Source organism: Giraffa tippelskirchi, chromosome 10 (assembly GCF_054371585.1).
Source record: "Giraffa tippelskirchi isolate mGirTip1 chromosome 10, T2T-mGirTip1v1.2.pri, whole genome shotgun sequence".
Classification (NCBI taxonomy): Eukaryota; Metazoa; Chordata; class Mammalia; order Artiodactyla; family Giraffidae; genus Giraffa; species Giraffa tippelskirchi.
The window spans coordinates 37,746,793-37,764,560 of NC_137284.1; the positions used below are offsets into that span (position 1 = coordinate 37,746,793).

General features: G+C 40.9%; 1 protein-coding gene across 37 annotated transcripts in view; it reads left to right on the forward strand.

The window, feature by feature from the left end:
• CCDC83 (coiled-coil domain containing 83) overlaps positions 1-17,768 on the forward strand; it is a 54,284-nt gene that overhangs the window by 8,893 nt on the left and 27,623 nt on the right. For 36 of the 37 annotated variants that reach the window (XM_081536968.1, XM_081536952.1, XM_081536974.1 and 33 more), the window contains 3 exons: positions 3,228-3,312; positions 12,333-12,495; positions 15,856-16,023. In XM_081536968.1, coding sequence (XP_081393094.1) covers positions 3,228-3,312; positions 12,333-12,495; positions 15,856-16,023 — 416 coding nt within the window. The remainder of the gene's footprint in view (positions 1-3,227; positions 3,313-12,332; positions 12,496-15,855; positions 16,024-17,768) is intronic. The other variant, XM_081536982.1, reaches the window with a different exon arrangement.

The following is a 17,768-nucleotide window of genomic DNA, read 5'->3' on the forward strand; positions in this document are numbered from 1 at the left end:
CTGAGACTGCCAATGTTGAATCTGCAGAGTGATCATGTCTTAGTCACCCCCTACTCTTTTCCTCAGGGAATTTGTTCCAAGACTCCCAAGGGATGCCTGAAATCATGGATAGTACTGAACCCTTTATATACTATGTCTTTTCTTCTCATATATACCTATGATAGAGTTTATTTTCTAAATTAGGCACAGTAACAGATTAACAATAAATAATAATAAAATAGAACAATTCTAACAATATACTATATTAAAGTTTTGTGAATGTGGTCTTACTCTCTCTTTCCTTTTAGCAAAATATCTTATTGCATAATGCTAAATCTCTAGGTGATGGTGGTTTTTATTATTTCCTTTATATTTATCCCCCCCCCCACAACCCAGTTTTCTACAATGAGTATGGACAAAGGTATAGCAGTAGGTACAGATGTAGTTATGGGTTTTAAAAGTATAATAAGTAAGAGTATAGATTATTTTGGGGGACCCAAATTTGTGTTCCTTCTCAGAATTTTTAACAAAATTGCATGGAGGAAGGGAGTTGACACATTACTATGTTAATACTCAATAAACAACCTATAATAAAAATAGGAAAGAGTTTTATTCAAGCCAAACTGAGGACTGTAGCCCAGGAGACACAGATTCAAGAAGCAGTTGAATTGTGTTCCACTGACTGCAAAATAGGGAGGCTTATGTAGGTAAAAGGGCTTCCATGCTGCCTCAGTGGTAAAGAATCCACCTGCCATTGCAGGAGATGCAGATTTGATCTCTGGGTTGGGAAGATCCCCTGGAGAAGGAAATGGCAACCCACTACAGGATTCTTGCCTGGAAAATCCCAGGGACAGAGGAGTCTGGTGAGCTATAGTCGATGGGCCCAAGAGTCGGATACAAATTAGTGGCTTAACAACAACAGCAACATACAAGCCAAAACCACAGTTACATGTTGTTTGTCAAGAATTAGGATTGGAACTGGTGAGAAGTAAGGGTGCATGTTAAGCATGGATTGGTTGGGATCCAAAATGGTCACATAGCTACCAGGGAGACTTTGAGGCCATAAAATTGCAGCTGGCAGCCTCTGGCAAAAACATTATTTTGAAAATGGCTGGTGGCATCTTTGAGTTTGATACAGTTCAAAACAAAGTTCTCAGTAATACAGAAATGTGTCTGAAACCACGTCCACAATGGCCACCCAGCTCCATTTTGAATGCCTGAACCACAGTTATTCCATTTTGATTTTTAAATGCCTTTTTTTCTGTCATGGTTAAAGCAGATGAACAATAGATGTTTGATAGGCCACAGGTTGTCCTAGTCAGCATAAAGTTCAAGCCAAATCAGGAATAAGCCAGGATGACTTCCTCATACCTCAATATGTGAAAATTCCTTCCATCAACTACTATTTTATTAAGGGGGGAAGGGACAAAGTGACAGACACATTACATTAGTGTTAATTTCATATCACTGCTTTAAAACAGTGCGATACCCTTTTCAAAGCACTTCAGTGTATATTAAGTGATCAGTATAAACCTCATTGGTTTATTTTCCCACTTGCTTCAGAATTTAGTGTGACACATGGGTTACTAGGGCACTGAGTAGATAAGGGTGATGTGAAAAGGAAAAAGTGTTCAGAGAACAGGGAGGCTTGAATTCCCACAGTGGCTAATGGTGGGGAGCCCTGAGGCTCAGCTTCCTCTGAAAGTGAAAGTGTTAGTCACTCAGTCATGTCCTACTCTTTGACCCCATGGACGGTAGCCCACACCAGGCTCCTCTGTCCATGGAATTCTCCAGGCCAGAATACTGGAGTGGATAGACTTTCCCTTTTCCAGGGGATCTTCCCAACCCAGGGATGAAACCCAGGTCTCCTGCATTGCAGGCGGATTCTTTACCATCTGAGCCACCAGGGAAGCCCTGCTTCCTGATAAATCCATCTCTGAGGCCTGAGGAGGCTGAAGTGAATTCCCAGGAGAGGCTACGTGAAGACAAACCTGCAACTACCAAATGCTCCACAAGGGGGCCATTGAAGCAGCCAACCCTTTAGGGCGTCTAGAATCCACCCCACACCCAGGCTTGCTGATGCCACTCAGACCTCTCCGAACTGCTCCCTGCAGAAGGAACACAAAGCAAAGCCTAAAGGATTTGCTCATTTTTAAAATGTTTTGTTTTTCTCTTCATTTGGAAAGAAAGAGCTTTATTTTTCTCTCTACTAAGTTTACAATATCATAAATATAAATGATATTCCAGGGGAAGGACTGAGGACATAAGATTAAAATTCACCTGAAGTTTACTGAGCACTCAGTTTATGCTAGAAACATGCACATATGATTTCTTATTCTCATCTTTATAAAGTATATAGAGCTGGGTGGGTGGTGGTATCTCTCTCTTGACAGCTTGGAAACTGAAGTTCAGAGAATTGACTTGTTGAGGTCATGTAGGTAAGAAGTGCAAGAGACAAGATTGAAAAGCAGAGTTTCTCATTCTGTAAACACTCCTCTGTTCACTACACCACAGAGGTGCCATATATATATGTGTGTGTGTGTGTGTGTGTGTGTGTGTATAGTAGAGGCAAGGGGTTTACATGGAGCTAGTTCTCTTTCTTTATTTTGGTCTCAGATTTAAAGTGGTAAGATTTATGAGGTAATAGAGATACCCTTAACTCTTCAAACAGATATCAAATTGCCTATACCAGAGTCTTTCCATGCTTTCTATATTTTATACCTAACAGACATTCAGCAAATACTTGTTTGGTATTAAAGAAATGCACTTGTGTCAAGAAAGAAACATTTTACTATTTATAGACGAGATGGTATACCAATGAACTTGAACCAAGAGGTCAGCCTGGTTTACCCTACTGTTTCAAGAAGCTGTGCTTGCCCCTGTAAAGTCTTTGTCTTGTCATTTTTGTCTGAATGTTTTTGGATTTCCAGGAAGCATGTTTTCTGTATGCCCTTTCCTAGGTTCTTTTTATGCTGAATTATTTATAGATAATGAGAAAGTATAAAAGTTATGATTATGAAATAAAAATGGGGATTGATATTTTTTGAAACTTGAAGTTATCTCTCTAAATCATATTTTAGTGAGTAAAATATAGTCAGAAACACAAAATTGGTAAAGATTCTTATGCCTAAATGGGGCTTTATAGTATATTTAATACTTCATTTCAATTCAAATAGTATAATTTTAAAATTTTCTTTCATTAATTTTTCCTAAAGGAAATAATTGTAACACATTATTTCTGTTATTAGCTGTCAAATAAAGGAAAATGCAGTAGAACGATTTATGGCTCAAATAAAGAAACTTAGAGAAAAGAATCAAAAGTATCATGAAAGAGTGAGTATAAAATATAAAGCCAATATCTAATCATTAAACATTTATTGCAAATGCTTTAAAATTTTTTGAGTTATAATGAAATGAACTCTAGGAAATTATCTTCTTTAGTGCTTAGAGCTGATTAATTTACAGTATATTTAAATGTATTTTTGTACATGGGAGGCAAGAGGGTACTGCTGTTTCTATTTATTAATTATAATGTCAAAGGAAGTCACCTTGAATTGTGTTATTTAGCTCATAAGGACACTGAATCTTATGTTTAAAAATGTAAAGCTCTGCAACCCCATTTCTCTTTTAATTTCTTATTTAACCAAACTATAAAACATGGGCTCTGTATTTTAAATTTCTTTATCTGTTTCCTTTTAGGTTTTCAGTGTGTGCATATGTAAATATTATCGGAAAAGTACAATTTCAGTTGTTAAAATGACTAACTTAGTGTTTAAGATGATGTCTCTCTTTATAAAATCAGAATAAAACAAAGGTCAAAAGGGTGCTGTGTGTGACTATTAGGACCAACAGAAATGAAGTTGGGGAGCAGGAAATGATAGTGCATACAACTTAGCCCTTAAGGGGTCTCATGAATGAGGAAATACTGAGAGTGTCCCCTATTAAAATGTTCACTTTATATGGACCCCGAAACTTCCACCCCTATTTTATTTGACTTTTGTCTACAGAAGACTCTGTCTACAAATTTTAATAGAATTTGAGTCAGAGACCTGAATTTTTGCATCCTGACCATACAACTCACTGCTAGTATCATTTTGGCCAAAACTGATGTAAGCCTCAGTTTCCCCCTTGGGAAACGAGGATTCTTGTCTTCCTCAATGGGGCAAATTTATCCATTTGTTCAGCAAAGACGTGCTGGGCATGACAACCCTGACGTTGTCGTGATTCTGAAGGACCAGGCGCTTGCAGCAGAAACTAAGAAACTGAGGTCGATGGATGAGAGTGGAAGGGGAGGTCTGGCTGCGGCACCTGGAGGCAGGTCCCACTTAGAGAGGTCCCAGGGCCCAGGAGAGTGAGCTGCCACCAGGAGGCCGATGCACACCCCGAGTGGTCAGCTCTGGAACCCCTGGCTAGCTTTGGGACTTCCGTTTGGTTGTGGAAAGGATGATACATCAGGACTGAGGAGCCACTTTCCCAAAACCCATCAACTGGAGCCAGAGACAGTGTTCTTGTTTCCAGGAGGATTAGCCCAAGACCGTGATATGTCTAAGTCGGCTCTTGGAGTCATTAGTGGACCCAGCAGTGTGGAGCATAGGAAGACAGACTAGCTCAACTGTATTTATCTATTTCTTTCCATGTATGCTGCTGTTGCCACAGGTTAAGCCAGTGTCATCTCTTACCCATCCTTCCTCTAACCAGTACATTTTCAACAGGGCAACCAGAATGACCCTTGGAATATGGTAAACCTTTCAGTGCTTAAATCCTGCAGTGGCTTCCTGTTGCACAGAAAATAAAACCCATAGATGTTTCTAAAGCCTTCAAGGTCCTTCAAAATTTAACCTCTACTCACCTCTCCAATTCATCTGCAGCCATCCCTTCCTTTGCTTACCCCCGCTTCTTTTAAATATTATGAAGCCCAATCTTTTTATTACTATGGTCCTATACAACAAAGAGGCCATTTCCTCTTCCCAGAATGCTCTTCTCTTGGCTAGCTCCTCTTCATTCCCCCCATCTTAGCTGGGATGTTGCATAAAAATATTTCTCCATTATTTAATTGAAAACCTTTTAGATAGCAGCATCAAATCTTATGTTTCTCCAAAGGGCCCAGCATGAGTAGGTGTTCCATAAATAGTTTTGGGGTTGATTCACACAAATACCAGTGGGAGGAAAAAATTTTGAGGTCACAGATATTTAAATTGCTAAGTTTTACATGACTCGTTAGCAATATCTTGCTGAATATATATAGCAAATATATAGCAAAAAATATATCTATTTTTCTCTCCAGTTATGTCCAAATTGGAAATGTCCAGATTGGAAAAGTCATGTGCTCTTCTTTCATCATTTCTTCCTATGCATTTAGCTTTGCTTAGATGATTACCTCTATCTTCCTTTCTCTGTTTGCATTCATTGCCCCTCTACAGCACTAGACATCTCATAGCTCACTGTGCCCATGTCCTTACTTCCCAGTACATACTTCCACTCCTACTATTCCCCTACAACCACTCTAGCAAAAGTTGTAATGACCAATTAGCCATGTCCAATGTACCCTTTGAGGCCTTACTTTACACCTCACTCCTCCAGCAGTCACTCCTGGCATCTTGAAACTCTTTTTCCTTTGGGCTCCAGGACATCACTCTTTCTTGAATTTCCTTCTACTTCTCTGATTATTTCTTTTCTTTTTTCATTGTTTTTCCCCCTCGAATAGGAAAAGAAATTACCCTTAAATTAGAGTATTTATTCCCACGCTTTAATTAGAGTATTTATCAAGATTCTGATCTTAAACGTACCCTTTCACTCTAAACTCTCTCTGGATCATCTTATTTAACATCATGGCTTCAAATGCCATCTTTGTGGTGATATGTCTCATATGCATATGTGACAGAATTTATAATCCTAATGAAAGGGTTCTTGACCCAATTCCAACTTGTGTGTGTGGAGGCTTCCCCTCACCAACAAGCGATTCTCAGACTCTAGCGGGATGTCTGAGAGTTCACCTCAATTCTGACACTTACCTACCTGGAGATAGAATCAGATTCCACAGGTAAAGGGCTCAGTCCCACAGGACCACCCTCCACTTCAGATGCCAGTTACCAGTCCAGGCTGTTACTAGTACATCTGGTTGACTGGCTATAAATCAGAGGCTCGCACAACCCCATCCTCCTCAGGTTCAATTAACTTACTAGAATGGCTCACAGAACCAGGAAAACCCATTTACTCACTAGATCATTAAAAGGGTATTAAAGGATATGAATCGACAGTCAGATGAAGGGATACAGAGAGCAAAGTGAAAGTGAAAGTCGCTCAGTCGTGTCTGACTCTTTGCAATTCCATGAAATAGTCCATGGAGTTCTCCAGGCCAGAATACTGGAGTGGGTAGCTATTCCTTTGTCCAGGGATCTTCTCAACCCAGGTCTCTGACATTGCAGGTGGATTCTTTACTGGCTGAGCCATCAGGGAAGCCCCTAGAGAGCAAAGTACCAAACAAAGGAGTTTCTGCCCTTGTGGAGCTTGGGGCCTGGCACAGCAGCACATGGAAGCTCTCTGGGAAAGGACCAAAAGATGCTACTTTTTCAGGTTTTAATGGAGGCTTAATTACATAATAAAACATCTTGGAATGTGAGGTCAAGTGGGCCTTAGAAAGCATCACTACGAACAAAGCTAGTGGAGGTGATGGAATTCCAGTTGAGCTATTTCAAATTCTCAAAGGTGATGCTGTGAAAGTGCTGCACTCAATATGCCAGCAAATTTGGAAAACTCAGCAGTGGCCACAGGACTGGAAAAGGTTAGTTTTCGTTCCAACCCCAAAGAAAGGCAATGCCAAAGAATGCTCAAACTACCACACAATTGCACTCATCTCACATGCTAGTAAAGTAATGCTCAAAATTCTCCAAGACAGGCTTCAGCAATACGTGAACCGTGAACTTCCAGATGTTCAAGCTGGTTTTAGAAAAGGCAGAGGAACCAGAGATCAAATTGCCAATATCCGCTGGATCATCGAAAAAGCAAGAGAGTTCCAGAAAAACATCTATTTCTGCTTTATTGACTATGCCAAAGCCTTTGACTGTGTGGATCACAATAAACTGTGGAAAATTCTGAAAGAGATGGGAATACCAGACCATCTGACCTGTCTCTTGAGAAACCTGTATGCAGGTCAGGAAGCAACAGTTAGAACTGGACATGGAACAACAGACTGGTTCCAAATAGGAAAAGGAGTACGTCGAGGCTGTATATTGTCACCCTGCTTATTTAACTTATATGCAGAGTACATCATGAGAAACGCTGGGCTGGAAGAAACACAAGCTGGAATCAAGATTGCCGGGAGAAATATCAATAACCTCAGATAGGCGGATGACACCACCCTTATGGCAGAAAGTGAAGAAGAACTAAAGAGCCTCTTGATGAAGGTGAAAGAGGAGAGTGAAAAAGTTGGCTTAAAGCTCAACGTTCAGAAAACTAAGATCATGGCATCTGGTCCCATCACTTCATGGGAAATAGATGGGGAAACAGTGGAAACAGTGTCAGACTTCATTTTTTTGGGCTCCAAAATCACTGCTGATGGTGATTGCAGCCATGAAATTAAAAGACGCTTACTCCTTGGAAGGAAGGTTATGACCAACCTAGATAGCCTATTTAAAAGCAGAGACATTACTTTGCCAACAAAAGTCCGTCTAGTCAAGGCTACGGTTTTTCCAGTGGTCATGTATGGATGTGAGAGTTGGATGGTGAAGAAAGCTGAGCGCCGAAGAATTGATGCTTTTGAACTGTGGTGTTGGAGAAGACTCTTGAGAGTCCCTTGGACTGCAAGGAGATCCAATCAATCCATCCTAAAAGAGATCAATCCTGGGTGTTCATTGGAAGGTCTGATGTTGAAGCTGAAACTCCAATACTTTGGCCACCTCATGCGAAGGGTTGACTCATTGGAAAAGACCCTAATGCTGGGTAGGATTGGGGGCGGGAGGAGAAGGGTACGACAGAGGATGAGATGGTTGGATGGCATCACCAACTCGATGGACATGGGTTTGGGTAGACTCTGGGAGTTGGTGATGGACAGAGTGGCCTGGCGTGCTGCAGTTCATGGGGTCGCAAAGAATCGGACACGACTGAGCGACTGAACTGAACTGAAGAACATAATCGTGATTGACTAAATCATTGGCCAGTAGCAGTTGATTCCACCTCAAGTCCCTCTCCTGTCCCTGGAAATCAACGCGAGGGACTGCAACTCCTTCTCTCTCTCCCAGATTCAAAAAGTCACTTTCATTAACATAAACCCAATTGTGATGGCAGAAAATTCCATGGGTTTTGGGCACTATGGGCCAGGAACTATAGGTGAAAATCATTTTAAAAAAACACATAAGGATATATCTAAGAAATACAGATATATATTTATATATCTATATATATTTATATCATAAATTTATCATATATATTTATGCTCTTCGGAAGGGAAGCTATGACAAACCTAGACAGTGTATTAAAAAGCAGAGACATCACTTTGCAACAAAGGTCTGTCTAGTCAAAGCTATGCTTTTTCCAGTAGTCATGTACAGACATGAGAGCTGGACCATAAAGAAGGCTGAGTGCCAAGGAATTGATGCTTTCAAATTGTGGTGCTGGAGAAGACTCTTGAGAGTCCCTTGCACAGCAAGGAGATCAAACCAGTCAATCCTAAAGGAAATCAACCCTGAATATTCTTTGGAAGGACTGATGCTGAAGCTCCAATACTTTGACCACCTGATGTGAAGAGCTGACTCATTGGGAAAGACACCGATGCTGGGAAAGATTGAGGGCAGGAAGAGAAAGGGGACAACGGAGGATGAGATGGTTGGATGGCATCACTGACTCAATGGACACGAGTTTGAGTAAACTTCAGGAGATAGTGAAAGACAGAGAAGCCTGGTGTGCTTCAGTCCTTGGGGTCGCAAAGAGTTGGATACAACTTAGTGACTGCACAACAAAGAAATACACTTTAGTCACCTGAGTGACCAAAGATATACATACATATACTTCTTATAAATGACAGTATCATAATCATACACTAAAAAGAAAAAAATGTAAAAACTGGTGACATAGAAATAAAATCTCTAGTTCAATTAGTAACATTGTACCAATGTCGATTTCCTGGTTTTAATGCTGTGTTATCATTGGATAAGATGTTGTCATTGGGGAAAGCTGGGTGTACAGTAGATAGAAACTGTGTGTCCTATTTTGGCAACTTCTATTCTTGTTCTTGTGAGTCTAAAAAAGTTTTAAAAGGCCATGAGATGGCCTTATAACAAAACAAAAACAATCCTTCCTTTGTAGCTTAGATACTAAATCTCCTTCTATTTTATAATATGATAATTAGTCTTACCTCAAATAATAAATTTACTTCATAAGATAAATGTCTTTTTTTAAGCATATTGGTGGATATATTTAAATTTTATTTCAGTATATCACTCGAAATAATTTTTCAGATATAGTGAATTTTGTAACCCTGTCAGACACATTTCTTTTCTATTTGAAATTCATACAGGATTTGGGAAGTTTAATATAGATGTTATTAAATTTATATATCTATGCCCTATACATGCATGTGGCCTTTTACATTCTTAGGAACACATAAAAGCTTTCAAAATTCCCTATGGACATCTCATCTCGTTTTCTTCTGAAGTTTTTTTTTTTTTTTTTGGTCAGCTTGTTATTTACCTCAACTTTTATTAACACCTCAGGGAGCTGTGGGCTTCCCAGGTGGCACAGTGATGAAGAATCTGCCTGCCAATGCAGGAGACGCAAGAGATGCGGGTTCAATCCCTGGGTCAGGAAGATCCTCTGGAGGAGGAAATGGCAACCCACTCCAGTATTCTTGTCTGGAAAATTCCATGGACAGAGGAGTCTGGCAGGCTACAGTCCATGGGGCTTCAAAGAGTCGGACACGACTGAGTACACACACGGAGCTGTGATGTTCAACAATTGTTGATTGTTTTTGACAAACCCATCTGGGAAAAGGCTGTTAAGACACTGGGTAAGCTCTGAGTCAGGTCAAATAAAGACAAGGGTTGCCAGTGGGATTTTCCAGGGAATTATCAGATAAGTCAAATAATGACCCTCATTTAGGAACTGGGCTTTGCAAGAGTTCTGCCTCTCTTACCTCTCTCCCCAGCCCTCAGCCACAGGCTGCTAGATTGCTGGGTTTTACCATAATTGTGGGACTACTGGTTTTTAGGGTAAGTTTGAAATGCCACGAAACTCACTGTTCTTATTAAGATTCAACTATTTTTCTTGAATAAACACTCCCTGGAAGTTATTGCAAAGCCTTTAATTTCCAGAGTTCTGAAAAGTTGATTTTGCCAATTTTTGCCAATTTTTTCTCATTGCCTTTATGAAGAAGCAGATTTTCAGAAGTCTTACTCCACCACTCCTGTTTATGTCATTATCTACAAGATTTTACAAAATTAGAAGGAAAGAAATTCAGTTTTCAGATATATATCATGAATTCTTTGGTACTAAAGGGACGGAATTCAGATACTTTAGAATATTGCAAACAAAAGATCAGAGAAGTTAAACCGCGATTTTGAATATCATATCTTTTTAATCTTTATTTCTATTTTTTTAAATCACTCAAAGCCTGTCCAGTCTGTCTTTTTGGTTTTGGCTGTATTTATCAATACTGAGCATCATAAAGCTAATTGTCTGTTGCTTTTGTTTGGTTTATCAAAGTTTTAAATTAAAATTCTAAAGCACTGATATGACAATCATGTCATACAGCCTGTGGAATGACTTAAAAGAGCAAGAAGTTTACATTAAAATCCTCTCTGAGGAGTTTATTAAACTAGTGTCTGTTTTGCTAAATAATTTTAAGAAATCAAATTTTTCAGCCATCGACTTTAAAGTTTGTTGGGTTCAGTATTAAAGACCTGAGTTTTAGTAGGCTGCAGCACTATCAATAAATCACAGATATTTAGATTATCAGAAAGAACTTTGCTACCCAAACTGTGGGTTGTGGACCAGCAGGTTTGGCATCACCTGGAACTTATGAGAGATGCAGAATTACAGGCATCGTACTAAACTTAACCAGAATCTGCATTTTTAACAGGGTCCCCAAGTGCTGGGTATACATGTTGAAGTTTGAGAAGTATTGGCTTAGAGAATCAATTTTGAGAAAGAAAGTACTGTTACAGTAGAGTATCTAAGAAGGTTACTGCTGCTGCTGCTAAGTCGCATCAGTCGTGTTCGACTCTGTGCAACCCCATATATGGCAGCCCACCAAGCTCCCCCATCCCTGGGATTCTCCAGGCAAGAACACTGGAGTGGGTTGCCATTTCCTTCTCCAATGCATGAAAGTGAAAAATGAAAACGAAGTCACTCAGTTGTGTCCGACTCTTCGCGACCCCATGGACTGCAGCCTACCAGGCTCCTCTGTCCATGGGATTTTCCAGGCAAGAGTACTGGGGTGGGTTGCCATTGCCTATGAAGGTTAAGAGACTACAAACATGAATATCAGAAATAAAATATAATTTGAAAAAACTATAGTAAGGAGAATGTTAAATTATAGGAAAATAAGTAATTTTTAAAAGAAGTATTAGAATATTTTAAGTATATACATTTTATTAGGTTTAAGAAATTGAAGGAGAGACCCCAGGGAAGTGAGTATTAACACTTAAAGGGAGAAAAAAAATCTTAAAGGAAGGCTAAGAAAAGTACAAGAAATATGTATTAAGTTCACACACAATAAAATATCTCTACATACACATAATAAACTAGCAAGGGCAAAAATAAACTCTAAGTTGATTAAATAAGAAACATGGAAACATGGACGGGAATTCACAAGAAGAACACAGTTCATGTTTCAAGTGTGGAGTATTGGAGTGGTGAGTAATCATCACCCCAGAAGAAGAGAATTAGGGTCACTTGTGAGAAAAGCAAAAAATAATGTAAATCGCACAAGAGCAGTACTTTTGTCTATTTTGTTCACGGATATATGCCTAGTGTCTAGATGACTCCTCGCATGTGGTAGATAACTCCGTAAATATTGAATAAATGAATGATGTTTCCTAGAAAAGAAAGATATTTGCGGGAGTTGAAGAAATTGACCTCTGAAGTCTAATTTTAATGTTCATTGATCCTGTGATAGGGCAATAGACTGGCAGATTATTAACACAGGTTTTAAAATGTAACTGTCTCTTCAGTGGTTACTGTATTGATGGGTTTAATTTTGAGTCTTCCATTTTCCAAGTGCTCTTTGGAGATATTAGTGAATAAATTATTTCATTAACTATTTCTTATTTTGCGAGCCTCAATGTGTGATTCTGTTTTGAGGGAAAACAATGGAGATACCTCAGCAGAGGTAGTTAACAACTCTTTGATATTCATGACAGAATAAACGCTTAAAGGATGAACAAATTTGGCACATACGGAACCTACTAAAGGAACTGAGTGAAGAGAAGTCAGAGGGATCAGTAGTTGTAACAAGAGAGGAAGTTGAAAATGCAATGAAGGAAAAATGGAAGTTTGAAAGAGACCAGGAACAAAACTTGAAAGGTGATTTAGGAACTTAGAAAATTATCATAAAGCCATATCAAGTTATTTCTTGAATGTGTTAATGCTTTTGTCTCCTAATATGTTCAAAATGCCGTGGACATACTTCAAAGAACATCATTACCGCCACAACCACAAACCCACAAATGTAGGTAAGTGGGCGAGAGAAGGAAATAGCAAAGTGGGTGGAGATAATGAAGCCAAGTGAGGAGGAGGAGTAAGGGCAGTGGTCAGAAACACAGAAGAAAGCCCTCTGGCCTTTAACACCAGCCCGCATCCTGTGAGGCACCACCCCGGACTCCACGCAGTGGTGATCTGCTCTTCTGTGGGGAAATTGTCTTGTTTTGTATCTTCACTGGCTTCAGCCTCAGTTCAGACTTGGGAATGGTAAGGAGGGTATAAAGCTTCCTCCCCAGCCCCAGCATCTCTAAGGAAGCCAAGCTCCCTATTTAGATGGGGTAAGAGGGATTGGATTTGGGAAAAGGGACGTTTACAGGACGAGGATAGAAATGATGCTGGTACAGAAGGTGAAAGACACAGGACATAGTGTTGCCACGGGCTCGGGAAGTACAAGGGTCCTGAGGTAAGACATTCAGTGTTGACACACTCATTGAAAAAAAATTCCTATTCCTTCATCTTGAACTTGCTGCTCAGATTTCTAGACTTCTTTTTTTTTTCCTGCCAGAACCTCTATAAATACCACCCTTACCAGGAAACTGGAAAACAGGGGAGAGACTGGAGTGCTGCCAGTAAGCAGTACAAGAACCTGAGAGGCAAAAACGAGGGGCTAGGTTTTATTGGATTTCCCCAAGCACTCCAGAGAGCCTCCTTACTCAAGCAGTTGGCACCAAGCAGGCACTCCATTCGTAGGTAGTTGTCATTTTGAGTGAAATAGTCACCAAGGCCACAGGTCAATCAGCAAGCTTCATTTTTAGGGACTCTAACACTGTTCCATAAGCCTCCTCCAGCTGAGCCCCTGTAGTGACAGCAGTGATGGCACGAGGTGGTGGATGCGTTTCCTGGCCAAGCCCGTCTCCGGGAGAATCCTGCTTCTGTGTGCAAGGGATGCTTTACGAACTCTCTTGAGATGGGTGTGAGACCTAAGCAGATACTCAGACGTGCTCACTAAGCTGCCTTTGCAGGGAATGGTCCCGTTAGTGGAGTTGTGCCTGCCTGCAGTCTGAGCTGGGGCTGGGGTGCGGGTGTCACACAAGACCGGGGACGTGCTGGGTGACTAAGAACGGGAGGGCTGGGCGTGTGCGGTGGCCCAAGGAAGAAAGAAGCCCATGGATGCTGATGAAGAGAGGGAGAGGGAGGGAACAGACGTGTCTACAAGGGGTCTCTGAGGCTGTCACGGTTGGTACCAGGCAGTCACCTGCAACTCGGTTCAGTTCATGGAGCAGCAGCCACAGTGCCACTGGCAGCCTGGGATGGTGCAGAGCCTCTGAGCCATCTGGACCTGCTGAGTCCGAGTCTGCATTTGGACAAGATCACAGGGGATTTCTGTGCACAGTCAAGTTTGAGAAGTGCTGACGAAACTCCTGTCTTCTAACATTTACCTGGGACACTTTCAGTTGCAAGGATAAAAATCCAACCCAGACTAGTCCAAGCATAAAGAAGATGTTCATTTCTTCACATAACCGGACAGAAAAGGCAGGGTGCTACTGAGCTGAACCTGGAGCCTCACATGCTGTCAGAGCTCAGCTTCCTCTTATTCGTCTTCCTCTCTTGCTCCCCCTTCTCCCTCTGCATCACCCCCTCTTTCTAGCCCACCCTCTCCCTCCCCACACTGCCCCTCTCATCCCTCTTCTCTCTCTGCCTTCCCCTGGAAAGCTGGCTTCTTTTTCTGAGAACGTTCTCCCTGTGAGTCTAGAACTCTGACCATAGACACTTCTGAACGTACATCTTTATAACCTCAAAGTGGAGTGGAGACAAAAAACATATGTTTTCTACCAGTTTCAGTGAGAGCATTGCTCAGGAAGGACTCTGAGCCGGGGCCTAGCTTGGGGTGCACGCTCAGCCCTGGACCAATCCCTCCGGCCGGGAAAAGGGGCATCTGTAGTCAGTGTATTTACATGATGAGGGATAGGAGACGTGTGTTACTAGAAGGGAAGGGAGATAGAGGTGCTGGGAAAGGAGAACAGCAGCTGCTACACACACCTGTCCTTCAAAAGCTTCAGTGATATCAACCAACCCTCCCTGCAAAGCCTGAACGTTGTGCAGGGCTGAGTCCGGGGCAGTCTGCTCACAGAAGACAGCTGATCACTGGGGTGAAGTGTTCTTAGTTGTTTAATAACAAGAACCACTTGTTAAGGGAATTAAAAAATGTATAATCTTATATTTTGAACATTAATATGTTAAGTATGTATTAAAAATGTATTATTATGACACCTTCGACAAAGACATGTCTGGAGTCCTTCTGGATGTTTGGGCTGAAGAGCATTTCTCTGGCCTGAAAGAATGCTTCACTCATTTTGTAAACATTTATTTAGCATCAACTAATGGCCAGATTCTCTGCCAAGTGCTGGGTTGACAGAGGTGAATAAGGCATGGTCTTGCCCTCAGGAGCTCTCAAGCCAGATGGGGCGGGGCAGTGAGCCAAACAGTCGTTAAGTTCATTGTACTTGGTTTTGGTGATGCTTCCTATTCCAGAATATTCAGCAGCTTGATACTCAGCCTAAAGACAGTAGAATATCGTGTATAGTAAGTACACCAGGGCAAACTGAAGGGTTATATGATGAGACAGCTCCATATTTGTACACATTTAACTGAGGAACTTAGCTTTCATTCTGAAGTCTTACTATGTGGCGACTGTGAAGAGAGGTGATTATGACTATCATATGCTGTCATTTCACACAAGGAAAGCTCAAAGAGTTGGTCTGTAAATGATGGAATCAAACAACGTGCTTAACAAAAAGAGGTCACCAAGGACAGCAGAAGGATGTAAATTGGAATTACTTTGCCCAGAGACATAATGACCAGAAAAATGACAATTTACAATAAAAAGTATATGTGAAATAATACATTGTACAAAACAGGATGCTTATCAAGCTATCACAGGCATAATTTAAACTTGTGGGTCCCTAGGCATATAGGTTGATTGCATGTTGTCATTCTCAGTCACAGCCCCAAACCACACCATCTACTTTAAAATTGGAAGTTTATTTTTACTTACGTTTTGAACCATGAGGGATACATAAACAATAGTTTGAACAGTTTAGATTTCCCTAAATTGTAGATATAAAATCATATTTATGAGTTGATATTTTCATATCAGACTTTAACGTCACAAAATCAGCATTCAACGTAAGATGGTTGCAAGGACAATAAAAATGACCCAAAATCTTGATGTTCTTTCAACAGATATGCGCATCCAAATAAGTAATGCTGAGAAACTATTTCTTGAGAAACTCAGTGAGAAAGAATATTGGGAGGAATACAAGAATGTAGGGAGTGAACAACATGCTAAACTCATTACCTCCTTACAGAACGACATCAACAGAGTTAAGGAGAACGCTGAAAAAATGTCAGGTCAGTTGCAAGAAAACTGGTTCAGATTCAATAAAAAAAACCTTTAGGGGGCAGACATTTGGTGAAAGGGAGAAGGGTACTCTGGAATCATCCATCACACTCTGCTGTCAGCATGAGCACTGCGAGTAAGGATACGGTGGGGAAAGTGAAGAAACTATCCCAGGACTACCTGTGAAACTGAGAAGGGGAAGTGCAGGGATGGGTGTGCGGGCAGAAGCCCTGCCACTGACTTTGAGAAAGAAGCTGCATTCAGTGGGTGGGGTCTGCATGCCCTCATACCTGGGTCTGGGCCAATTCCGCCATGGAAGGAGGGTCCTGGGAAGGGGTTGTATTAGAGAAGAAATTCACCTGAGGCCCAGCTAGGGCAACCTACCCAGGCTGGGCAACCTACCCAGGCTAGGCAACCAGAATCGTTATAGAAAAATGGCCAAGTAAATGCTAAGTTGTAGTCGGAAGAAAACCGGAGAACAAACATGGGACAGGAAGGGAAGAGGGTGGAACAAGATGGCATCAGGGATAACAGATCTTACCGGAGGGCGCCTGTCTGTCCCTGAGGCCAAGCAGAGTGCCTTCAAAGAACACCAGAAGCCCAGAGACGCGGAAGTCACAGGGTAGGGCAAACGGGAGAAATCTGGCCTCAGAGCAGCGTGGGTGGATGGCAGTTCTGAGCCCAGCTGGTCCTGGAGCCGTGTTCTGTGGGAGGAGGGTGTATGTGTATCCCAGAATCCCCTCTGAGGCTCTGCCCAGTCACCCCACTTCTGGACCAGTTTTCATGTGTGTTTCTCAATTCAGGGCCTTTGCACTACATTGGTGGTATAAATTTGGCCCTAAATCAGTGCAATTGGAGTTAAAATATTTCAAAAGGATCTTCTCCCCAAAAGAAGAGAGTATGAGTGACACCCTCCTACCCTTGTCTGTTCCCCCAGCCACTGAGATCCCCTTTCTAGATAGAAACACCATTCCTAGTTCCTTATATAACCTTTCAGAAAGATCCTGTGCATGTCTCAGAATATACATGTATGGTACAAAACAGCATGCTACAGATGCAATTTTTCACTTATTCATTCAAGCAACAATATGGACGTCCTTACAGATTAGTACATGTTAATACTGCTTAATCCTCCCAATGTATCCTTTGTTTTATTGTACTATAATTTTTTTAACTACTCCCCTACTCATAACCATTCAGGTTGTTTCCCGTCTTTTACTATTACAAAGAATTCTGCAATGACTGTCCTTACACAATCTCATTTTACTGCAATGAATATCCTTGTATATACGTAATTTCATTTATGTGTATCTCTAAAGGGAAACAGCTGGCCCAAACAGCCCATTCAATTTTTATTTTGATAGGCATGGCCCTCTGTAGATGCTGTACCAAGTGTATTTCTGCTGGTGTGGTGAGGATGTCTGTTTTCCCGCTTCAGTGACAAGGGATGTGATCCACCTTTCTGTTCTTTGACAGTCTTATAAGTAGAAAATGGTAACTCACTATAGCTTTAATTTCCATTTCTCTTCCTATAAGTGACAGTGAATATCTTTTCATAAATTCAAGAACCATATGGATTTCCTTTCTGTTCTCATCCTTTGTTCATTTTTTCTGTTGTGTTGTGGAACTCTTTACTTTGCAAGGAAATTAGCTCTTTAAAAGTAATTTAATGTACAAATATTTCCCACTTCATTATTAGTCTTCTTTTTGTGTGGTATTTGTATGAGGAAAATTTATAGTTTTATAGTGCCCAATT